Source organism: Physella acuta, unplaced genomic scaffold, assembly GCF_028476545.2.
Source record: "Physella acuta isolate Inbredline_101_S28 unplaced genomic scaffold, ASM2847654v3 ptg000457l, whole genome shotgun sequence".
NCBI classification, from domain to species: Eukaryota; Metazoa; Mollusca; class Gastropoda; family Physidae; genus Physella; species Physella acuta.
The window spans coordinates 119,423-147,186 of NW_026731976.1; the positions used below are offsets into that span (position 1 = coordinate 119,423).

Here is a 27,764-nt window from a genome sequence, read left to right on the forward strand (position 1 = left end):
ACACATATAACATTGACCATCGTAGGTCTGTTCTAATTCCATCACATACACATATAACATTGACAATCGTAGGTCTGTTCTAATTCCATCACATACACATATAACATTGACCATCGTAGTTCTGTTCTAATTTCATCACATACACATATAACATTGACCATCGTAGGTCTGTTCTAATTTCATCACATACACATATAACATTGACCATCGTAGGTTTGTTCTAATTTCATCACATACACATATAACATTGACCATCGTAGTTCTGTTCTAATTCCATCACATACACATATAACATTGACCATCGTAGTTCTGTTCGAATTTCATCACATACACATATAACATTGACCATCGTAGTTCTGTTCTAATTCCATCACATACACATATAACATTGACCATCGTAGTTCTGTTCTAATTCCATCACATACACATATAACATTGACCATCGTAGGTCTGTTCTAATTTCATCACATACACATATAACATTGACCATCGTAGGTCTGTTCTAATTCCATCACATACACATATAACATTCGTAGTTCTGTTCTAATTCCATCACATACACATATAACATTGACCATCGTAGTTCTGTTCTAATTTCATCACATACACATATAACATTGACCATAGTAGGTCTGTTCTAATTCCATCACATACACATATAACATTGACCATCGTAGGTCTGTTCTAATTTCATCACATACACATATAACATTGACCATCGTAGGTCTGTTCTAATTTCATCACATACACATATAACATTGACCATCGTAGTTCTGTTCTAATTCCCACACATACACATATAACATTGACCATCGTAGGTCTGTTCTAATTCCATCACATACACATATAACATTCGTAGTTCTGTTCTAATTCCATCACATACACATATAACATTGACCATCGTAGGTCTGTTCTAATTTCATCACATACACATATAACATTGACCATCGTAGGTCTGTTCTAATTTCATCACATACACATATAACATTGACCATCGTAGTTCTGTTCTAATTCCATCACATACACATATAACATTGACCATCGTAGGTCTGTTCTAATTTCATCACATACACATATAACATTGACCATCGTAGTTCTGTTCTAATTCCATCACATACACATATAACATTCGTAGTTCTGTTCTAATTCCATCACATACACATATAACATTGACCATCGTAGTTCTGTTCTAATTTCATCACATACACATATAACATTGACCATCGTAGGTCTGTTCTAATTCCATCACATACACATATAACATTCGTAGTTCTGTTCTAATTTCATCACATACACATATAACATTGACCATCGTAGTTCTGTTCTAATTCCATCACATACACATATAACATTGACCATCGTAGTTCTGTTCTAATTCCATCACATACACATATAACATTCGTAGTTCTGTTCTAATTTCATCACATACACATATAACATTGACCATCGTAGTTCTGTTCTAATTCCATCACATACACATATAACATTGACCATCGTAGTTCTGTTCTAATTCCATCACATACACATATAACATTCGTAGTTCTGTTCTAATTTCATCACATACACATATAACATTGACCATCGTAGTTCTGTTCTAATTCCATCACATACACATATAACATTGACCATCGTAGTTCTGTTCTAATTCCATCACATACACATATAACATTGACCATCGTAGTTCTGTTCTAATTCCATCACATACACATATAACATTCGTAGTTCTGTTCTAATTTCATCACATACACATATAACATTGACCATCGTAGTTCTGTTCTAATTCCATCACATACACATATAACATTGACCATCGTAGTTCTGTTCTAATTCCATCACATACACATTTAACATTCGTAGTTCTGTTCTAATTTCATCACATACACATATAACATTGACCATCGTAGGTCTGTTCTAATTCCATCACATACACATATAACATTCGTAGTTCTGTTCTAATTTCAGCACATACACATATAACATTGACCATCGTAGTTCTGTTCTAATTCCATCACATACACATATAACATTCGTAGTTCTGTTCTAATTCCATCACATACACATATGACATTCGTAGTTCTGTTCTAATTCCATCACATACACATATAACATTCGTAGTTCTGTTCTAATTCCATCACATACACATATAACATTCGTAGTTCTGTTCTAATTTCATCACATACACATATAACATTCGTAGTTCTGTTCTAATTTCATCACATACACATATAACATTCGTAGTTCTGTTCTAATTCCATCACATACACATATAACATTGACCATCGTAGTTCTGTTCTAATTTCATCACATACACATATAACATTGACCATCGTAGGTCTGTTCTAATTTCATCACATACACATATAACATTGACCATCGTAGGTCTGTTCTAATTTCATCACATACACATATAACATTGACCATCGTAGTTCTGTTCTAATTTCATCACATACACATATAACATTGACCATCGTAGTTCTGTTCTAATTTCATCACAAACACATATAACATTGACCATCGTAGTTCTGTTCTAATTTCATCACATACACATATAACATTGACCATCGTAGGTCTGTTCTAATTCCATCACATACACATATAACATTGACCATCGTAGGTCTGTTCTAATTCCATCACATACACATATAACATTGACCATCGTAGGTCTGATCTAATTCCATCACATACACATATAACATTGACCATCGTAGGTCTGTTCTAATTTCATCACATACACATATAACATTGACCATCGTAGTTCTGTTCTAATTCCATCACATACACATATAACATTGACCATCGTAGTTCTGTTCTAATTTCATCACATACACATATAACATTGACCATCGTAGGTCTGTTCTAATTCCATCACATACACATATAACATTGACCATCGTAGGTCTGTTCTAATTTCATCACATACACATATAACATTGACCATCGTAGGTCTGTTCTAATTCCATCACATACACATATAACATTGACCATCGTAGTTCTGTTCTAATTCCATCACATACACATATAACATTGACCATCGTAGTTCTGTTCTAATTCCATCACATACACATATAACATTGACCATCGTAGGTCTGTTCTAATTCCATCACATACACATATAACATTGACCATCGTAGGTCTGTTCTAATTTCATCACATACACATATAACATTGACCATCGTAGGTATGTTCTAATTCCATCACATACACATATAACATTCGTAGCTCTGTTCTAATTCCATCACATACACATATAACATTGACCATCGTAGTTCTGTTCTAATTTCATCACATACACATATAACATTGACCATCGTAGGTCTGTTCTAATTCAATCACATACACATATAACATTCGTAGTTCTGTTCTAATTCCATCACATACACATATAACATTGACCATCGTAGTTCTGTTCTAATTCCATCACATACACATATAACATTGACCAGCGTAGGTCTGTTCTAATTCCATCACATACACATATAACATTCGTAGTTCTGTTCTAATTCCATCACATACACATATAACATTGACCATCGTAGGTCTGTTCTAATTTCATCACATACACATATAACATTGACCATCGTAGGTCTGTTCTAATTTCATCACATACACATATAACATTGACCATCGTAGTTCTGTTCTAATTCCATCACATACACATATAACATTGACCATCGTAGGTCTGTTCTAATTTCATCACATACACATATAACATTGACCATCGTAGTTCTGTTCTAATTTCATCACATACACATATAACATTCGTAGTTCTGTTCTAATTTCATCACATACACATATAACATTGACCATCGTAGGTCTGTTCTAATTTCATCACATACACATATAACATTGACCATCGTAGTTCTGTTCTAATTTCATCACATACACATATAACATTGACCATCGTAGTTCTGTTCTAATTTCATCACATACACATATAACATTGACCATCGTAGTTCTGTTCTAATTTCATCACATACACATATAACATTGACCATCGTAGGTCTGTTCTAATTCCATCACATACACATATAACATTCGTAGTTCTGTTCTAATTTCATCACATACACATATAACATTGACCATCGTAGTTCTGTTCTAATTCCATCACATACACATATAACATTGACCATCGTAGTTCTGTTCTAATTCCATCACATACACATATAACATTCGTAGTTCTGTTCTAATTTCATCACATACACATATAACATTGACCATCGTAGTTCTGTTCTAATTCCATCACATACACATATAACATTGACCATCGTAGTTCTGTTCTAATTCCATCACATACACATATAACATTGACCATCGTAGTTCTGTTCTAATTCCATCACATACACATATAACATTCGTAGTTCTGTTCTAATTTCATCACATACACATATAACATTGACCATCGTAGGTCTGTTCTAATTTCATCACATACACATATAACATTGACCATCGTAGTTCTGTTCTAATTCCATCACATACACATATAACATTGACCATCGTAGTTCTGTTCTAATTCCATCACATACACATATAACATTCGTAGTTCAGTTCTAATTTCATCACATACACATATAACATTGCCCATCGTAGTTCTGTTCTAATTTCCTCACATACATATATAACATTGACCATCGTAGTTCTGTTCTAATTTCATCACATACACATATAACATTGACCATCGTAGTTCTGTTCTAATTCCATCACATACACATATAACATTGACCATCGTAGTTCTGTTCTAATTCCATCACATACACATATAACATTCGTAGTTCTGTTCTAATTTCATCACATACACATATAACATTGACCATCGTAGTTCTGTTCTAATTCCATCACATACACATATAACATTCGTAGTTCTATTCTAATTTCATCACATACACATATAACATTGACCATCGTAGTTCTGTTCTAATTCCATCACATACACATATAACATTCGTAGTTCTGTTCTAATTCCATCACATACACATATAACATTCGTAGTTCTGTTCTGATTCCATCACATACACATATAACATTCGTAGTTCTGTTCTAATTCCATCACATACACATATAACATTCGTAGTTCTGTTCTAATTTCATCACATACACATATAACATTCGTAGTTCTGTTCTAATTTCATCACATACACATATAACATTCGTAGTTCTGTTCTAATTCCATCACATACACATATAACATTGACCATCGTAGTTCTGTTCTAATTTCATCACATACACATATAACATTGACCATCGTAGGTCTGTTCTAATTTCATCACATACACATATAACATTGACCATCGTAGGTCTGTTCTAATTTCATCACATACACATATAACATTGACCATTGTAGTTCTGTTCTAAATTCATCACATACACATATAACATTGACCATCGTAGTTCTGTTCTAATTTCATCACATACACATATAACATTGACCATCGTAGTTCTGTTCTAATTTCATCACATACACATATAACATTGACCATCGTAGGTCTGTTCTAATTCCATCACATACACATATAACATTGCCCATCGTAGGTCTGTTCTAATTCCATCACATACACATATAACATTGACCATCGTAGGTCTGATCTAATTCCATCACATACACATATAACATTGACCATCGTAGGTCTGTTCTAATTTCATCACATACACATATAACATTGACCATCGTAGGTCTGTTCTAATTTCATCACATACACATATAACATTGACCATCGTAGGTCTGTTCTAATTCCATCACATACACATATAACATTGACCATCGTAGTTCTGTTCTAATTCCATCACATACACATATAACATTGACCATCGTAGGTCTGTTCTAATTTCATCACATACACATATAACATTGACCATCGTAGTTCTGTTCTAATTCCATCACATACACATATAACATTGACCATCGTAGTTCTGTTCTAATTCCATCACATACACATATAACATTCGTAGTTCTGTTCTAATTTCATCACATACACATATAACATTGCCCATCGTAGTTCTGTTCTAATTTCATCACATACACATATAACATTGACCATCGTAGTTCTGTTCTAATTTCATCACATACACATATAACATTGACCATCGTAGTTCTGTTCTAATTCCATCACATACACATATAACATTGACCATCGTAGTTCTGTTCTAATTCCATCACATACACATATAACATTCGTAGTTCTGTTCTAATTTCATCACATACACATATAACATTGACCATCGTAGTTCTGTTCTAATTCCATCACATACACATATAACATTCGTAGTTCTATTCTAATTTCATCACATACACATATAACATTAACCATCGTAGTTCTGTTCTAATTCCATCACATACACATATAACATTCGTAGTTCTGTTCTAATTCCATCACATACACATATAACATTCGTAGTTCTGTTCTGATTCCATCACATACACATATAACATTCGTAGTTCTGTTCTAATTCCATCACATACACATATAACATTCGTAGTTCTGTTCTAATTTCATCACATACACATATAACATTCGTAGTTCTGTTCTAATTTCATCACATACACATATAACATTCGTAGTTCTGTTCTAATTCCATCACATACACATATAACATTGACCATTGTAGTTCTGTTCTAAATTCATCACATACACATATAACATTGACCATCGTAGTTCTGTTCTAATTTCATCACATACACATATAACATTGACCATCGTAGTTCTGTTCTAATTTTATCACATACACATATAACATTGACCATCGTAGGTCTGTTCTAATTCCATCACATACACATATAACATTGCCCATCGTAGGTCTGTTCTAATTCCATCACATACACATATAACATTGACCATCGTAGGTCTGATCTAATTCCATCACATACACATATAACATTGACCATCGTAGGTCTGTTCTAATTTCATCACATACACATATAACATTGACCATCGTAGGTCTGTTCTAATTTCATCACATACACATATAACATTGACCATCGTAGGTCTGTTCTAATTCCATCACATACACATATAACATTGACCATCGTAGTTCTGTTCTAATTCCATCACATACACATATAACATTGACCATCGTAGGTCTGTTCTAATTTCATCACATACACATATAACATTGACCATCGTAGTTCTGTTCTAATTCCATCACATACACATATAACATTGACCATCGTAGTTCTGTTCTAATTCCATCACATACACATATAACATTCGTAGTTCTGTTCTAATTTCATCACATACACATATAACATTGCCCATCGTAGTTCTGTTCTAATTTCATCACATACACATATAACATTGACCATCGTAGTTCTGTTCTAATTCCATCACATACACATATAACATTGACCATCGTAGTTCTGTTCTAATTTCATCACATACACATATAACATTGACCATCGTAGTTCTGTTCTAATTCCATCACATACACATATAACATTGACCATCGTAGTTCTGTTCTAATTCCATCACATACACATATAACATTCGTAGTTCTGTTCTAATTTCATCACATACACATATAACATTGACCATCGTAGTTCTGTTCTAATTCCATCACATACACATATAACATTCGTAGTTCTATTCTAATTTCATCACATACACATATAACATTGACCATCGTAGTTCTGTTCTAATTCCATCACATACACATATAACATTCGTAGTTCTGTTCTAATTCCATCACATACACATATAACATTCGTAGTTCTGTTCTGATTCCATCACATACACATATAACATTCGTAGTTCTGTTCTAATTCCATCACATACACATATAACATTCGTAGTTCTGTTCTAATTTCATCACATACACATATAACATTCGTAGTTCTGTTCTAATTTCATCACATACACATATAACATTCGTAGTTCTGTTCTAATTCCATCACATACACATATAACATTGACCATCGTAGTTCTGTTCTAATTTCATCACATACACATATAACATTGACCATCGTAGGTCTGTTCTAATTTCATCACATACACATATAACATTGACCATCGTAGGTCTGTTCTAATTTCATCACATACACATATAACATTGACCATCGTAGTTCTGTTCTAATTTCATCACATACACATATAACATTGACCATCGTAGTTCTGTTCTAATTTCATCACATACACATATAACATTGACCATCGTAGTTCTGTTCTAATTTCATCACATACACATATAACATTGACCATCGTAGGTCTGTTCTAATTCCATCACATACACATATAACATTGACCATCGTAGGTCTGTTCTAATTCCATCACATACACATATAACATTGACCATCGTAGGTCTGATCTAATTCCATCACATACACATATAACATTGACCATCGTAGGTCTGTTCTAATTTCATCACATACACATATAACATTGACCATCGTAGGTCTGTTCTAATTTCATCACATACACATATAACATTGACCATGGTAGGTCTGTTCTAATTCCATCAAATACACATATAACATTGACCATCGTAGTTCTGTTCTAATTCCTTCACATACACATATAACATTGACCATCGTAGGTCTGTTCTAATTTCATCACATACACATATAACATTGACCATCGTAGTTCTGTTCTAATTCCATCACATACACATATAACATTGACCATCGTAGGTCTGTTCTAATTCCATCACATACACATATAACATTGACCATCGTAGTTCTGTTCTAATTTCATCACATACACATATAACATTGACCATCGTAGGTCTGTTCTAATTTCATCACATACACATATAACATTGACCATCGTAGTTCTGTTCTAATTCCATCACATACACATATAACATTGACCATCGTAGGTCTGTACTTACCACCACCACACATCGGATCTTGGGATTTGAACTCACACCCATAACAAAGACCGTTGTAATGACACGCTTGGCCTCGACATCCCGAGGGGCAAGTCTGGTTGCAATATTCGCTGTAGTGGGGTGGCGCACAATCTAATCGAGAAGAAGAGCAGTACTAACCATCTTCACAGTACTGATGAATGCATCTTAATAATGCGGACGCACAGTAGGATCGTAGGATTAAAAGTGGTCTGTCTTCATGTACTATGCTTTTATTTTACCTTGTTGATTACATTTACTTAAGTCATTCATTGTTTGATTTAGTTTGACAATACAGTATTAAGATTTTTAAGTATAGTCAATTCAAATGTACACTTACAGTCTTTGTTATTGATAAGTAACATTTTGATTTGAGGCCTTCAGAGGCCCCGCAGAAATGTTTTGGGGCCCCTACCTATTTATGTATATATATATATATATATATATATATATATATATATATATATATATATATATATATATATATATATATATATATATATATATATATGAAGGGCTCAGTGGAAAAAGTACTTCAGTTACATTTTTTCAAAAATGAGTTAAGACCGGTATAATATTTGATTACCTCCCCTTAACCATCCCTGTATATTTGGGTCATGGAAAAAGTACCGAAGTAGCTTAATTCGATTACTCAGTTTCGATTTAAAAACTTTGCACTCATTTTTCTCAAAACTCTCAAAATACACTTAAGTACTTTTTCCACTGCGCCCTTCATATATATATATATATATATATATATATATATATATATATATATATATATATATATATATATATATATATATATATATATATATATATATATATATATATATATATATATATACTAGGCTTTCTGCCTAGCTTCGCTTAGGTTTACAAAAATGTATGAGAGTTTTAATGATTAATTAATTGGTGATTGGTTGTTATGTTGAGTCCTTAGGGCCGACATTTTTTTTAACAGTCTGAGTAATTTATTGTCATGCAAACATTGGTGGAGTATTCGCAAACTTATTACACGCAAGGTTATTATAACTGCAAAGGCTTCCTTAGTAGTATAAATCAAATATTACATTGATTTCACTTTTGCAATTAATTTTTACATTTAGGTACAATAACTTTACTAAATTTAAAACAAAATATTTATTTAAACGAATGCTATACGTTGTGGTGTTTTTTTTTTCTAAAAAAATTGTATAAATATTATTTTAAAATTATTAATTTAAAAGTTAGGGGCCTCCCTAAATGACGTCACATTCGTAGGGGGGAGGGAAGTTCCGTAATTTTGTGACGATGTGTGATGAGGGGGAGGGGGGGGTTCAGCTGTTGCGACGTCACATTTTTGCATTATAAAAAAGCAATGTTAGAAAACGAATTTTATACGTTATTTCGCGTTTTAGATAACTGTTTTAATAAATTGTAATAGTTTAGACAAGATTTTGGAAAAATATCGATGTTTAAAAAAAAATTCAACTGCAATTTGGAGGGGGGGGGGGTTGTAGGTTGAGGTGTGAGGTCATTTTAGGGGGGGGGGGGTCTGGCTTCTTGTGACAACATGTGACGGAGGGGAGGGAGGGAGGTAAAAATCGTCCAAAAAAGCGTGACGTCATTTATGGATGACCCCTTACCTCCCCGGTACATAAAACCATATGACATAGTCTTTGTTTACTTTCTCACCAACAATTGTTCATAGAAGAAATTACGGCATCTGGACAAATCTAACGATCACGTGGTTTTTTTCCGACAGGAATAATGTTGTTTTTGGTACCCTCCAGGTTCTGCCTAAGACCTCAAAAAATATTAGGGGGATCCTTCGTCAATTTACTTATATAAATCTCATATAAGGAGAATGTCGCTCGCGGTCATTTTTTAGCCCTCCTTGAGGACTTTGAGTCTGACCAACAGTTTTTCCATACGGAATAGTCATCTATAGAGGTGCATGCAAAACATTAGCCAGATGTACAGAGGTTAAGTAAACTAAAATGTGTGTTGAAACTATCCTGCTTTTCACATAAAATACAACGATTATATAGGGAAATATGACTGCTCAGTTTTGACCCATTTCTAGATTTTCCAAGATATGGGGAGTTTTTTCTGACACCCTTAGGCGTTCTTCTACCAATTTTCAAAATATCAAGGGGTCGTTCGACAAAAGTTTTTTTTTCCGTAATATAGCTCATATTAAGAGAATTTCACTCGCGTTCATTTTTTCCATACGGCCTAACAATTTATCTAGGTGCATGCAAAACGTTAGTCAGATATACAGAAAGTAAGTAGTACTTACTTTCTATATATCTGGCTAACGTTTTGCGTGCCATAATTACCATAAAATCTTTGTTGAAATTACCCTCTGTTTTCCCTTTGATTGAAACCGACAATTTTCCCTAAAGGTCAAGCCATTTACCTAAGAGCATGCAAAAAATTAGCCAGATGTAAAGACGGTAAGTGCCCTAAAATCCGTTTTGAAATCACCCTCTGTTTTTCCCATAAAATACAAAGATAATATAGGGAAATACGACTGGTCAGTTTTGACCACTTTAGGAAGATTTCCCAGATATGCCGAGTTTTTTCTGACACCCCAAGGCATTCTTCTACCACCTCAAAAAATATCAAGGGGGGTCGTTCGGCAAAAGTTTTTTTTCGTAATATAGCTCATATAAGGTGCCGGTCAGTCGAAGGTCAGTTTTGACCCCCTCTTCGTGGACTTTTCGGCCAACCGGCACCGGCTCCCGTGTTCTATTGCCCCAAGGCCTGATTTTGCCAAATTCGAAGCACCCGCGGTGCCGGGAAGTGTCCTTTCGTGCACCCGACCTCTTATATATATATATATATATATATATATATATATATATATATATATATATATATATATATATATATATATATATATATATATATATATATATATATATATATATATATATATATATATATATATGGACAACAATTGCCGTACTCATTTAAAAAAAAAATTTACTCCAGTTCTTGGGGACACATGGTATATATTTTTTCCTGTGGTGCATGAATAAATCAAAGATTGAGGTTTTCATCAAAATGTTACCAATCGTATATTTTTAGACGTGTGTCGTAGTATCCCGAAGTTGAATCAAATGTGAGCGATATCGGCACTTCATCGATTGGATCTTAGTTGTTGGGGCACATTACCAACGAGACACCCCAGGGGCGTACTGTAAGCTTTAGTTTGCGCTGATCACCCGTCGGCGACCTCCCAGGTGTCAAGGAGTACGGGGAGCTACCGGTTACATTACTGCACGGGTGGTGGGTGCAACCCCTGGTTAGATTTAGTCATCGAATGTAGTAGCGAGACTGCACGGGTGGTGGGTGGTGGGTGCAACCCCTGGTTAGATTTAGTCATCGAATGTCGTAGCGAGACTGCACGGGTGGTGGGTGCAATCCCTGGTTAGATTTAGTCATCGAATGTAGTAGCGAGACTGCACGGGTGGTGGGTGGTGGGTGCAACCCCTGGTTAGATTTAGTCATCGAATGTCGTAGCGAGACTGCACGGGTGGTGGGTGCAATCCCTGGTTAGATTTAGTCATCGAATGTAGTAGCGAGACTGCACGGGTGGTGGGTGGTGGGTGCAACCCCTGGTTAGATTTAGTCATCGAATGTCGTAGCGAGACTGCACGGGTGCTGGGTGGTGGATGGTACCCCTGGTTAGATTTAGTCATCGAATGTAATAGTGAGACTTATCCCAAGTGTTGTGTGCACTTTTTTACGACTCTCCGGATGACACTGCCGCCGGTGGTTTCAAGTAGTAACCCTATCCCTAACCCTATCCCCCATGGTTAACCCTAACCCTATCCCCCATGGTTAACCCTAACCTTATCCCCCATGGTTAACCCTAACCCTATCCCCCATGGTTAACCCTAACCCTATCCCCCATGGTTAACCCTAACCCTATCCCCCATGGTTAACCCTAACCCTATCGCCCATGGTTAACCCTAACCCTATCCCCCCATGCAGGGCACACAATAAGTGGATCCTAGGTGTAAAGATAACCACTGAGGATCTTGGGGGGCTAAATCACATATTTCTGTGGGGCGCCACCACCCCAATATGTAAACAAATGTCAGAGGCCTATGACAGAAACCTTTGCGGGGTTGTACTCAACAGCTTCCCAACTTTTCATGGCGATCGGATGAATGATGTAGAAATGCATAGAAGACAGAAATAAGATTTCACATGTACAACTGCATGTTGCCAGCTCACACGTCGGGTAACCTTCTCATTTAGGGGCCATTTACAAATGACGCTTTATTAAAGACTAACGAAATAAAACCCGTTTATTAATAGTAATTGACTATAAATTATGTTCAATTATTTCATTTACTAATGAATAACCTTTTCTAAATAATATAAAAAATAACCTGACCTGCCTTGTTTTGTGGATTCATTAAATGCTATGCAAGTAAATTAAAATCTGCTGACTAGTGTTGGTACAAAATGTGCTGAAGTGGTGAATGTACGGTTAGCAAGTTCAAAAACGATACATTTAACTATTCGATACTTGCGAGGCTAAGGGTAATAGTGATGGTCGCAACTACTTTTCTCAAAGCCTATTATAATTATAAAACCTATTCAAGGGAGAAAATTCAAAATATACAAGTCTACTATCACATTTCTTGTAAAAGCAAAATCAAGTAAACGTATATAAAAGTTACTAGTACCTCCCCATCTAACTACACATCTAAATACACATCTAGATGTACAACTACATCCCCATCTAGCTACACATCTAAATGTACATCTAGATGTACAACTACATCCACATCTAGCTACACATCTAAATGTACATCTAGATATACAACTACATCCACATCTAACTACACATCCAAATGTACATCTAGATCTACAACTACATCACCATCTAGCTACACATCTAAATGTACATCTACATCATCATCTAGCTACACATCTAAATGCACATCTAGATGTACAACTACATCCACATCTAGCTACACATCCAAATGTACATCTAGATCTACATCTACATCCCCATCTAGCTACACATCTAAATGTACATCTACATCCACATCTAGCTACACATCTAAATGTACATCTAGATGTACAACTACATCCACATCTAACTACACATCTAAATGTACATCTAGGTGTACAACTACATCCACATCTAGCTACACATCTAAATGTAAATCTAGGTGTACAACTACATCCACATCTAGCTACACATCTAAATGTACATCTAGATGTACAACTACATCCACATCTAGCTACACATCTAAATGTACATCTAGGTGTACAACTACATCCACATCTAGATACACATCTAAATGTAAATCTAGGTGTACAACTACATCCACATCTAGCTACACATCTAAATGTAAATCTAGGTGTACAACTACATCCACATCTAACTACACATCTAAATGTACATCTAGATGTACAACTACATCCCCATCTAACTACACATCTAAATGTACATCTACATCATCATCTAGCTACACATCTAAATGTACATCTAGGTGTACATCTACATCCACATCTAACTACACATCTAAATGCACATCTAGATGTACATCTACATCCACATCTAACTACACATCTAAATGTACATCTAGGTGTACAACTACATCCACATCTAGCTACACATCTAAATGTACATCTAGATGTACATCTACATCATCATCTAGCTACACATCTAAATGCACATCTAGATGTACAACTACATCCACATCTAGCTACACATCTAAATGTACATCTAGGTGTACAACTACATCCACATCTAACTACACATCTAAATGTACATCTAGACGTACAACTATATCCACATCTAGCTACACATCTAAATGTACATCTACATCGCCATTAAACTACACATCTAGACGTACAACTACATCCACATCTAGCTACACATCTAAATGTACATCTACATCCCCATTAAACTACACATCTAGACGTACAACTACATACACATCTAGCTACACATCTAAATGTACATCTACATCCCCATTAAACTATACATCTAGAGGTACATCTACATCATCATCTAGCTACACATCTAAATGTACATGTAAATGTACAACAACATCTAGCTACACATCTAAATGTACATCTAGGTGTACAACTACATCCACATCTAGCTACACATCTAAATGTACATCTAGGTGTACAACTACATCCACATCTAACTACACATCTAAATGTACATCTAGGTGTACAACTACATCCACATCTATCTACACATCTAAATGTACATCTAGATGTACAACAACATCCCCATGAACTAACCGCCAAAAGCCTCCAGCTCACAGATGAGCACCTGTTGTGTACTGCTCAGTCGAAATTTGTGAACACGTAGCCGTTGCTTGAGCTTGAACTCCACGCTACCCTTGTGGCTGGTGATACCGTTCATTGTGCCAATGCTCTCGTCTTTCTCAGTTAGAAACTGTAGACTTAACTCGACGTTGTGGCCTACAACAAAAGTGGCATTACCTCACCGGAAGCACGTGATCAGATGAGTTCATCAAGTACATGTGCACTTGACTTTGTTAAATTTTGGGGTGTGGTTGCATGATGTTTGTTTTCGTATTATATTTTTTATTGTATTTCTAATTATTTTTAAAAAATTGTACTTCTATTTTTAAAATCATATTTTTAGTTGTGTTGGGTGTTACGGGAGGTCAAGTATTATACATGAATCAAAGCAAGTAGCTTAGGTTAAATTAAAAATCTGTTGATAGGTTTAAGATGAGGTTTGTTTGTTTTGGATTAAATTGTTAAAGTTGGCCAAACAAAATTGTTAAAGTTGGCCAAACAAAATTGTTAAAGTTGGCCAAACAAAATTGTTAAAGTTGGCCAAACAAAATTGTTAAAGTTGGCCAAACAAAATTGTTAAAGTTGGCCAAACAAAATTGTTAAAGTTGGCCAAACAAAACTGTTAAAGTTGGCCAAACAAACTATTAATAATCTGATATCAATTCATGAAAGCATTAACTTGTGTTCAATTTAAAATCTGTATAGGTGACATGTTCACGGTTTGTTTAGAGCTACAGTTAATTCAAACAGGTGTTAGGCAGGTGATGGACAGGTGCTAGACAGTATTAGATAGGTGTTACATATGTGTTAGACAGGTGTTAGGCAGGTGTTAAACTGCTGCTGGACAATTGCTAGACAGGTTTAAACAGGTGTTAGACATGTATTAAACAGGTGTTAGACATGTATTAGACAGGTGTTAGACATGTATTAGACAGGTGTTAGACAGTTATTAGACAGGTGTTAGACATGTATTAGACAGGTGTTAGACATGTATTAGACAGGTGTTAGACATGTATTAGACAGGTGTTAAACAGGTGCTGGACAATGGCTAGACAGGTGCAGAACTATTGCTCTACAGGTGTAAGACAGGTGTTATGGAGGTGTTAAAGTGGTACTTGACAATTGATAGACAGTTTTAGACAGGTGTTAGACAGATGTTAAACATTTGCTGGACAGGTACTAGACAGGTGTTAGAGTGAAGGGAAAGTCCATAATTAAGGTGCATGTTGGGCGGGGTGGCGTTGGGTGTTGTTCATATGTCGTGAGGGCTTGGTATGGAGTGGTGGGGTGTTGTGATTCAGGTTGTTGGGTGGTGGTGGGCGGTGTTAGGTGGTGGTGGGTGGTGTTGGTGGGTGGTGGGTGGTGTTGGTAGGTGGTGGGTGGTGTTGGTGGGTGGTGGGTGGTGTTGGTGGGTGGTGTTGGTTGGTGGTGGGTGGTGTTGGTTGGTGGTGGGTGGTGTTGGTAGGTGGTGGGTGGTGGGTGGTGTTGGTTGGTGGTGGGTGGTGTTGGTAGGTGGTGGGTGGTGTTGGTAGGTGGTGGGTGGTGTTGGTTGGTGGTGGGTGGTGTTGGTTTGCTTCTGTATGTCGTTCATGGTGTCCTGCTATGTGAGTGTGTGAGTGTGTGAGTGTGTGAGTGTGTGCTGTGTGAGTGTGTGCTGTGTGAGTGTGTGAGAGTGTACTGTATGAGTATGTGCGGTGTGAGTGTGTGAGTGTGTGCTGTGTGAGTGTGTGAGTGTGTGCTGTGTGAGTGTGTGCTGTGTGAGTGTGTGCTGTGTTAGTGTTTGCTGTGTGAGTGTGTGCTGTGTGAGTGTGTGCTGTGTGAGTGTGAGCTGTGTGCTGTGTGTGTGTGAGTGTGTGCTGTGTGAGTGTGTGCTGTGTGAGTGTGTGCTGTGTGAGTGTGAGCTGTGTGCTGTGTGTGTGTGAGTGTGTGCTGTGTGAGTGTGTGATGTGTGAGTGCGTACTGTGTAAGTGTGTGTGTGAGTGTGTGCTGTGTGAGTGTATGCTGTGTGAGTGTGTGCTGTGTGTGTGAGATTGGGTGCTGTGTGTGTGAGTGAATGCTGTGTGAGTGTGTGCTGTGTGCGGTGTGTGCTGTGTGAGTGTATGCTGTGTGAGTGTGTGCTGTGTGTGTGAGATTGGGTGCTGTGTGTGTGAGTGAATGCTGTGTGAGTGTGTGCTGTGTGCGGTGTGTGCTGTGTCCTGTGTGAGTGGGCACTTTGTGAAAGTGTGTGTGAGTGTGTGTGTGCTGTGTGTCTGTGTGCTGTGTGAGTGTGTGCTGTGTGCTCTGTGAGTTTGTGCTGTGTGAGTGTGCTGTGTGAGTGTGTGTGTGTTTGAGTGTGTACTGTGTGAGTGTGTGCTGTGTGAGTGTCTGCTGTGTGAGTGTGTGAGAGTGTGCTATGTGAGTGTGTGTGTGTTTGAGTGTGTACTGTGTGAGTGTGTGCTGTGTGAGTGTGTGAGAGTGTGCTGTGTGAGTGTGTGCTGTGAGTGTCTGCTGTGTGTACTGTGTGAGTGTTTGCGGTTTCAGTGTGTGAGTGTGTGCTGTGTGAGTGTATACTATGTGAGTGTGTGCTGTGTGAGTGTGTGCTGTGTGAGTGTGTGCTGTGTGAGTGTGTGCTGTGTGAGTGTGTGCTGTGTGAGTGTGTGCTGTGTGAGTGTGTGCTGTGTGAGTGTGTGCTGTGTGAGTGTGTACTGTATGAGTGTGTGCTGTGTGAGTGTGTGCTGTGTGAGTGTGTGCTGTGTGAGTGTGTGTGTTGTGTGAGTGTGTACTGAGTGAGTGTGTGCTCTGTGAGTGTGTGCTGTGTGAGTGTGTGAGTGTGTGCTGTGTACTGTTAGAGTGTGTGCTGTGTGAGTGTGTGCTGTGTGAGTGTGTGCTGTGTGAGTGTGTGATGTGTGAGAGCGTACTGTGTAAGTGTGTGTGTGAGTGTGTGCTGTGTGAGTGTATGCTGTGTGAGTGTGTGCTGTGTGAGTGTGTGCTGTGTGAGTGTGTGCTGTGTGTTGTGTGTGTGTCTGTGTCTATGTGTGTGTGTGTGTCTGTGTGTGTGTGTCTGTGTGTGTGTCTGTGTGTGTCTATGTCTGCGTGTCGTGTGTGTGTGTCTGTAAACACGATAACTTGAGTACAGTAACAGCTAGGTTGATGAAATTTTACATATAAGTATAACTAGCCGTCCCGGCCAGGCCCTGCTCTGGCTTCTGTGAAAAACCTTTCTGTTAAAGACCATGTATCTGTGTGTTTAGTAATCATCATAAACCCGGCATTGCCCACCCAAACCACAACCAACCAAAACAACAAAACGCAAACATAACGCTAACACAAATACAAACGAAACAAAAACCTAACAACAAACCCAACCACAATCACAAACACCAATACAAACACAAAGTAAAAACAAACAAAAAAGCAAACGAAAACAAAAACCTAACAACAAACCCAACCACAACCACAAACACCAATACGAACACAAAGAAAAAAACAAACGAAAAAGCAAACGAAAATAAACAAAATCCAAACGCAAAACCAACCACAAACACAAACCCAAAGAAAAAAACACAAACGAAAAAGCAAACGAAAACAAACCAAATCCAAACGCAAAACCAACCACAAACACAAACCCAAAGAAAAAAAAACACAAACGAAAACGAAAAAAGAAAGAACAAAAACGAATCAAATCAAAACGCAACCACTAACGCAAACCCAACCTAAACACAAAGAAAACACTAACGTGAACATAAACGCAAAGTGCTCACAGTCTAGCCCGGGGCAGAATCGCCTGTTTCAGCTTAATAATCGACTATAGTACCCAAACTTATTCATAGTCTTTTGCACTCACTTAAACGAACGTAGGTGCCAAACCAAACCAAATGAACAATTATAATACTCCAAGCTTATTCGTAAAATACCTACAACATTTGCACTTGATCAATCCCCGCTAATTATGTAATTATTTTTTTCCCAACACCAAAGCAAAGTAATAAAAAGAAAATTCTTTTCCACTAATGCAATTTTTTATAAAGGGAAGTAATTGTGTTTTCCTAATTTATCAAAGGGAAGTAAGTGCTAAAGGACTAAATATAAATAATTTTCAGACATAATTAGAATTTTTGTTATTTTTTAAAAATTGTGTTTAATGAACATGCCGACAATTATTATTATCAGTTTGACAAATGAAAATTATTTCCCAACACTTTCAATAGTAATTTTTTAACTCATAAATTTAGACTATGAGCACGGTAATAGTCTAACACTTAAATCCATAGAAGTATGTCAACGACAAACAAACTTATTACACGTTACATACAGAATTGAGCTTTATATATTAGATATCAAAATCGTAGATCCGTATCAACTTTTGAATTTTTCAAAAGCCTATAACTTGAGTACTATTTGAATGAAAGGTTACCTTGAGGCGGATACACTATCAGCTCGTGCAGGAGGTATGGACTGCTGTAGGTGATGAGGAAGTTGAGTGGAGCGCTGTGGTCGGCGTGAGGTGTACAGGTTGCCGCGTTACCGTCTACAGCAGCCGCCGTCTCACGGTTCCCAATCTGGAAGCTTTTCTGCAGCAGGGCTGTATTGCGACCTGTCCAAAAATGTCGCTGACATTAAAGATACCGACACGTCTAATCTACAAAATATGTATTGCACATTTACTGCATATTTACTGCATATTTACTGTATATTTACTGCACATTTACTGTATGTTTAATGCATGTTTACTGCATATTTACTGTATAGTTACTGCATATTTACTGCATATTTACTGTGTGTCTATCTTGCGACTTGTTCAGTTTTCAAAATGGTCAAAGTCGTACACTGTAGTGAACGAGAGAAGGGGGTGAATGGGGGTGAATGTTGTTGTTACTGGGTACCCCATCCCGTTCGTCCTAGTTCAGTTCTCGTGCCGTGAGTTGTAATAGTCCGGTTTGTACCAGTTTATGAAAGGGTATAGGAGGAATTTTTTTTTAATAAGGTGTATGAAAACGTGTGCGATTGCCTCAGTTTCGTCCAGATCTCCAAGGTTAGTACAGGTTAGTTCTATACTAGTTTTTTTTTATAGCCACTGTATCAGAGTTTTCCTAGCTTGTTTGTTTTGTGTTTAGAATAGGCTGTGTTAGGTGTAGAGGTTTATGTGTTATCCAGTCAAAATAATAAAATATTAACACTCCACCGAAGAAAGTCTACGTCCCCCTCTCCCCCCCCCCCCCCGAACGAAATGGAATTTATATAGGAAACATATACTTTTACCATTGTCCACCACCCTTCACCCCCCCCCCCCCCCCCCGGAAAATAGTGCCCGCCCCACACCCACGAAAATTTCAAGTTCCCCTCCCCCCCCCCCCTGAGAAAAGTCTGGAAAAAACGCTGCAATATTTTCCTTGGGCCCCTATGCCTTGCTTAAGCTAGCTTTGATAGACGGGCTTACATTCGTACATGTGTCGTTCATTTAGGTACAAACCTTGAAAACTTATAAAACGACACAATGGGCGACACATGTGTCGTACATTTAGGTACAAACCTTGAAAACTTATAAAACGACACAATGGGCGACACATTGTGAAACCACGACACAATGGGCGACACACTTTGCCCGTTACCTCCACTAATGTTAATTGAGCAAATATTTTTTGGCCCCTCCCACATGAGGATGACACGGTCGACGTAGGGGGGGACGGGCGTGCAGACTAGATCGACGACGTTCAGGTCTGTCGCGGGCTGAACAACATACACGTGACTCAAGTCCCAGCAGTCGTGAAGTTTTTTCTTTGATTCGAATTGAAGTTCAAATCCCCTGGCCTTCTGACCTGCAGAATATTTCACGTTCACGGCAAGGCTTAGCATGGGTTGGAGGATTAGAGGAAAGGGTTGGCATTTGGTTGGCTTTGTATTTTAGATGGTTGGGGATGATGTTAATGATCGCTTTAAAGACTAGCTTACATCCCCTGCAAAGTAGATGCGATCTTGGTTACAGGGAGAAGGTAGATCTCAAGTAGGGTGAGGCGGTAATTTGCGAGACGAGCGCGAAAACCGTCGGTCAAGTGACATTTTTGCCTCGCCTATTACCACCACCCGATACTGTCGCTGGGCGTTGGTAAAATGCGAAGATATCTGCGAAAATTTACGGCACCCGATATTTGATGCCGATTTCAAAGACGTTTCATTGTATTGTTAAAACTTTCGATTTTTCCGTCGCTAGACATACTGATGATTTGACCACCACTTTTTAAAACCAAAACTAGATAGGGCCTAAAAAATAAGGACCTCATACCTCACAAGTGTTATCTGCCTGTTTATTTAATAACTAAAAGAAAAAAACATTTTTTTTTTCGTAAATTGTGTCTCGCTATTTACCAGTGATTCGGAAGATATGTCTCGCATTTTTTCTTCTCGCATTTTTCTTCTCGCATTGTTCTTCTCGCATTTTTCTTCTCGCAGTTTACCACCGCTTTGCGTTTCGCATATGGCAATTTACCAACACGCGTTTAATTTGAGTTTTATGTAAGTAAAGTTTAAATAGGGCTTAGTTTGAATCTTAACTTAGTTTTGGTAGGGCTCACTTTCAATCTTAACTTAGTATAGTATTTTAGAAAATGTGTGATCACTGACCAGTTTTTTTTTCTGTAACTCTCATCCAAGTAAAATATTTGGGTTCTCTAAATGTAATCGAAGCGGACACCATTTTATTATCCGTGTTGCAAGTAGTGACGTCATAATCCGTGGCTACAGGTAAACTAGAGGTCAAGGCCGCGTTCTTGCCTGCAAGATCCCCTAAGAGAGAATAATCAGTAGAGCTGTAATTAATGTTAGGGTCAAAGATAGATGTGAATGCAATGAGGGTAATAATGTTAGGTTTCCCGAGAGATAAAAGCCAATAAATTACAGCTATCCCTAAAACCAGTTGCGTTGTAAAGCATAAGGCATAAGGGCCTAAGGAAAAAAGTGACCTTTTTTCCGCTTTTAGAAAATGAAAACTTTTACATTGGAATTAAATATTACTTTTATTTAAATTATAATTTAAAAAAATGGAATCTAGTTCCTTTTCTACTATAGAAAATATACTCTAGAAATATTTAAAAGCTAGACCCATCAGTAATAACAAAACTGCAGGCGTTGCTGTATTGTCGGGCAAGCATCCGGCACCCTTAAATGTTCAAGCATCTCTGCAAACCTCAACTACCTGGGGAATTCCCCACCCCACAGACCTGCTTGCCCCAACTGTCTGCCCTCCCTGAAGTTCCATCCTACTAAACATCCATAATAACAATGGAGCCTTTAAAAAATAAACCGGGAGTGACTTCCCCTAGACTTTCTCGAATATTCTTATATAAAACAACAGGGGATGGGAACTCGGGATACAGACATGATTTTTAATCCATTTTAAATATTTAAACTTTTTAAAATAGAATAAAATTTCGTGGAAAAAGAATTGCACACCAAGTGAACGCCAAATAAAGATGTGCATAATAGTGCGCAATATTATTAGTACTTTAATAATTTACATGCGTTTTTTAAGAGATTGGAAATAGCGTAAATTACTACTTCCGGTCAACAGAAATTACTCAAAATTTGATAGAAGGTAGAGAATTAGATCATTTATTTACATGTGAAATTTTATTTATCTATCTGAAATAGTACTCAAGTTATAGGCTTTTGAAAAATTCAAAGTAGAAAAAGTACCACTTCCGGTTATCGGAAATCACTCAAAAGTTGATATGGATCTACGATTTTAATATAATACTTATATATGAAATTTCATCAGCCTAGCTGTAACCGTACTCAAGTTATCGTGTTTACACACACACATAGACACACAGACAGACACACAGACATACGTACGGACAAGATTGCAAAATTATGTTTTCCCGTATCAGTGAGGTGTAAAACGTCGAGATTTCTAAAAATCTCGATTTTTTTTTTTTGCACGATTACAATACTTTCTCTCTACTTCGTATATACGAGAAAGTAAAAAAAACAACATGGACACTATTTTCACAAGATGAGTCCAACAATGTTTTTCTACTAATTTTTACCTGAATGACATTTCATTTGCTGATCTAATCAATTTTTAATCAATATGGCGTTACTAACACTATTAACACTATGGTGTCGCCAAGAAACTTTAGCAAGTTGTTGATAGTATTCCAGGCAGATTTTAAAGACATTTTTTCTGAAAATGTAACTAAAAGAACTTTTTGGGCATGTTTCTCCTTTAAATTATTGTATTTATGAGGGCGGCGCTCGGCAGTAATGCGGTGCGGTGTGCCACCCAGAGTTTTCCAGCGGCTATTTTTGCACCTGGTGTCCGTTGATTGGGTGTCCACCACAGCGGGTACTACTTGATTCAGTGGTCAAATTGCACATCAACCCGGTGCGTTCCTGGTTTCCCAATTTTTTCAAATCAAAAACATTTTTACAAGCCGCTCCTAAATGTCAATATGTTTACTTCGGGAGCCGGACGTTTTCCCGAATGGACACTTGCCCGAATGCGACAATTGCCCGAATGTACACTTGCCCGAATGCGACAATTGCCCGAATGTACACTTGCCCGAATGCGACAAATGCCCGAATGGACACTTGCCCGAATGCGACAAATGCCCGAATGGACACTTGCCCGAATGCGACAAACGCCCGAATGGACACTTGCCCGAATGCGACAAATGCCCGAATGTACACTTGCCCGAATAGGACAAATGCCCGAATGGACACTTGCCCGAATAGGACAAATGCCCGAATGGAATGGACACTTGCCCGATTGGGACAAACGCCCGAATGGACACTAGCCCGAATGCGACAAATGCCCGAATGGACAGCGAAATGAGATGGACAGACTCAGGCCTGACTACACTAGGATCAGGAGAAACTATAATCTATTCTGGGAGATCTGATAACCAACAACAGGAAGGAGTTGGTATTATCATGGATAAAATATCAAGGAAAAGTCTAATAGGGTGGGAACCAATCAATTCTCGCATTCTTAGAGCCAGACTCTACTCAAGACATGTAAAGATTACCTTAATACAGTGCTACACCCCGACAGAACAAGCAAAAGATAAAGACAAAGACATGTTCTACCACACTCTACAAGATCAAATCGACAGGACTCCACAACATGACATTCTTGTGGTCATGGGAGACATAAATACAAAAATAGGAGCCAGTAACCAAGGATACGAGCTCTGCATGGGTAAGGAGGGGCTGGGAGAGCCAAACAACAACGGCCAAAGATTTAGAGAGATTTGCCTAGAAAATGGTCTGGTTATAGGTGGCATCTTATTTCAGCACAAAGAAATACACAAAACCACATGGATATCCCCATATAAGCAAACCAGCATCAAGTCGATCACATTGCTATAAATAAAAAGTGGAGAAGATCCATGAGGGATGTAAAGGCAATAAGAGGAGCTAATGTAGGAAGCGACAATAATCTAGTCTTGTGCAAACTACACCTCAAGCTTTAGGAGAGCTGACAGGAAAGTAAACCACCGGCTATTTGACTCAGCTAAACTAAAAGATTCCACCCTTAAGGCAAACTTCGCAATTGAACTAAAAAATAGATTTAGTCTACTCGAGAACCTATCAGAAAAGGACACCAATACACAATGCGAGAAGATCCTGGATGCATACACGAAAACAAGCCAATGTATACTAGGACACAGGAACAAACAAAGGAATGAATGGATCTCAAACGATACTTGGAATCTCATTGAAAAGAGAAGATAAGCCAAAATCAAAACACTATCTGGAACCATGGAAAGCAGAGTACGGAACGATGTAGAATATAGAAGACTGCAAAAAGAGGTAAAAAGGAATGCTAGGAAGGATAAAAGGAACTATGTAGACACAATGGCCACAGAAGCACAGGCTGCAGCGGATAAGGGAGATAGCAGAACAGTCTATAAGATTATCAGGACTCTAACAGGCGGAATAGCAAACAGATCATCTACTATCAAGGACAAAACATGTGATAATTCTCACAACGGAGAAAAATCTTTGACCAGATCCAGAAGAAACTGCTGGCTTCACTGACATAAACCTGCATTTTGAAATGTATAGAGGACCCATCGTAGAACAAGAAATAATAGAAGCTATCCAAAAAACAAAAAGCAATAAGGCTCCAGGAGAGGATAGAATCACTGCGGAGATGCTAAAGGCAGACCCAAAAGTAGGTGCAGAAACTCTATCAGGGATCTTCAATAAAGTATGGAATGAAAAGTCCCAGATTCTTGGAAACGGGGAATCATTATCAAATTACCCAAAAATGGCGACCTTAATGTTTGTGAGAACTGGAGAGGCATTAATCTTCTGCCAGTACCAGGAAAAGTCTTCTGCAGAGTCCTATTACAAAGAATGAGGAAAGGAATTGATGGGATCCTTCGTGAAGAACAAGCTGGCTTCAGGGCCAACAGGTCATGTAACGACCAAATATTTGTCTTGCGCACTATAGTGGAACAGTCCCTGGAGTGGAATTCGTCTCTCTACATCAACTACATAGATTTCGAGAAAGCATTTGATAACATCCACCATCCATCATTATGGAAGATACTAGAGCTATATGGCTTTCCAGGAAAAGTCATAAACATACTTAAGGACTTGTACTTTGACAACCAATGCTGTGTGCGACATGAAAATCAGCAAAGTGAATGGTTCAAGGTAAAAACAGGAGTCAGACAGGGCTGTGTCATCTCACCTGTCATCTTTTTGATGGTAATAGACCGGGTTATGAGAAAAGCCACTGAGGATAAGCCAAGAGGAATTGTTTGGGAACTTACCAACCACCTAGAGGACTGTGACTTTGCTGATGACTTGGCTTTACTTTCACATGCCCAAAAAGACATCCAAGCAAAAACCACAAGAATAGAGCAAACCAAAAGCATTGGGCTAAAGATAAACTCCGGAAAAACCAAGCTAATGAAAATAAAAACCAAAAGTGCTCTCAAGACCTTTGCGAATTTAGCAGAGCTAGAAGAGGTCGAGGACTTTAAGTACCTCAGCAGCTATATATCAGCAAATGGCAGCATGGAAAAAGAAATGGCCACCAGAATAGCAATGGCAGCACAAGCTTTCAACAGACTCGCTAAGATCTGGAAATCATCCTCACTGCAGCAGAGAACTAAAATAAGGATCTACAAGTCTAATGTACGTTCTTTACTCCTCTATGCAGCAGAGTCATGGAAACTAAACAAGAAAGGAGAGAGCCGACTCAGAGGCTTTGAAAGAAGATCCCTCTAACGCATCCTCAGAATAAAGTGTGACGACAAAGTCCCGAATAAGGAAATATTGCGAAGGACAGGGTTAAACGACATTTTTCAGAACTTCGAATGAGGAGATGGAGATGGCTGGGCCATGTCCTACGCATGAGCAAAAAAAGACTCCCCAACATGGCGCTGAAGTGGACTCCGCCTGGAAAGCGAAAGAGGGGAAGACCACTGGGAACATGGAAGAAGAAGTGCAGGCTACTAGCAAGACCTGGCATGAATTGAAGTGGCTCGCCCAAGACAGAGTGGAATGGTGGAGATTTGTTGTTGCCCTAAACTCCACAGGGAGTGATGAGGATTAAGTAAGTAATTTGAATCAGGCTGTTCAGACAGCGCCCCATGCAAGGTGCAATTTGACGACCCGGGCTATACTGTGAACACCATGCGTTTATGTATGCATTTAGGTTTGTGTTTATTTTCTGCTTCCTTGTTTTCGTCTAGGTTTGCGTTTGTTTGAGCGTTTGTATTTTCACCATGCATTTATGTATGCATTTAAGTTTGTGTTTACATTTTTACGTTGATGTTTGGGTTTGTGCTTGTTATTTTTGCGTTTGTTTTTATGTTTATGTTTTGGTTTTTGCTTTTTGTAGTTATGGTTAATTCGAAAAGCTATACATAATCTAAACCACGGCAATGCCGTTTCTATGATGCTTACAAAACACAAGTCATGGTCATTTTCACAGAGGCCAGGGCAAGGCCTGGCCGGGACCGCTAGTTAGAAAATAAAACTAGTTTGCTTTCTTTCATAAAAGCTTTGGTTACTCATGAAACTGTTGCATATTTTAGCAACCAAAGTTTTTTATGAAAGCAGATTAGTTTTATTTTCTTATTTTCGATGCATTTTAAAGCTTCTTGCTATTTTTAAATTTGATTAGATGCTTAATAAGTCATAAAAAATTAATTAAACGGTTTTGAAAATAATAGGAGCCAAGAAAATAAAATCACTCGATGGATTACTATATTCAATAACGGAAGGGGAGATAACAAGCTAGACGCGATCACCATAACAGTAAGGTGAGCTGTCGTTCACGAGAATGTTTACAATCGTACAGGCGGTCGATCTAGTGAAGGCTATTAGGGGGAGATAATAAAGTTTTTTTTTTAAAGATTTGAAACTAAGGGGAGGTAAAATATAAAAAAAAAAGAACTTGCTGTCGTCTGTTAAATATAGTCACGGACGGCTGCTTTTACGCGACAGATAATCGTCTTTTAGACATCGCGATCTGCTAATGGTGTTTTAAAACAAATATTTTTGGTCGTGTCGACTTCATAAATTAGAAATCACTAAAAAGTATAAAATAAAACAAATAAAAATAATTAAAAAAACCTTCACAGTAAAAAGCTTTTCAATGCACTGAAAAAAATTAAACTAATTTGCCTAAGGTC

The 27,764-nt window shown here is 37.6% G+C and overlaps 1 protein-coding gene across 1 annotated transcript in view; it reads right to left on the reverse strand.

The window, feature by feature from the left end:
- The window catches only part of LOC131943485 (uncharacterized), a 58,703-nt gene that overhangs the window by 14,503 nt on the left and 16,436 nt on the right, over positions 1-27,764 (reverse strand). The window contains exons 7-11 of the mRNA XM_059303644.1: positions 21,730-21,891; positions 20,721-20,927; positions 19,526-19,705; positions 15,106-15,288; positions 8,815-8,946 (exon numbers count right to left, since the gene is read on the reverse strand). Of these exons, the coding sequence (XP_059159627.1) occupies positions 8,815-8,946; positions 15,106-15,288; positions 19,526-19,705; positions 20,721-20,927; positions 21,730-21,891 (864 nt within the window). The remainder of the gene's footprint in view (positions 1-8,814; positions 8,947-15,105; positions 15,289-19,525; positions 19,706-20,720; positions 20,928-21,729; positions 21,892-27,764) is intronic.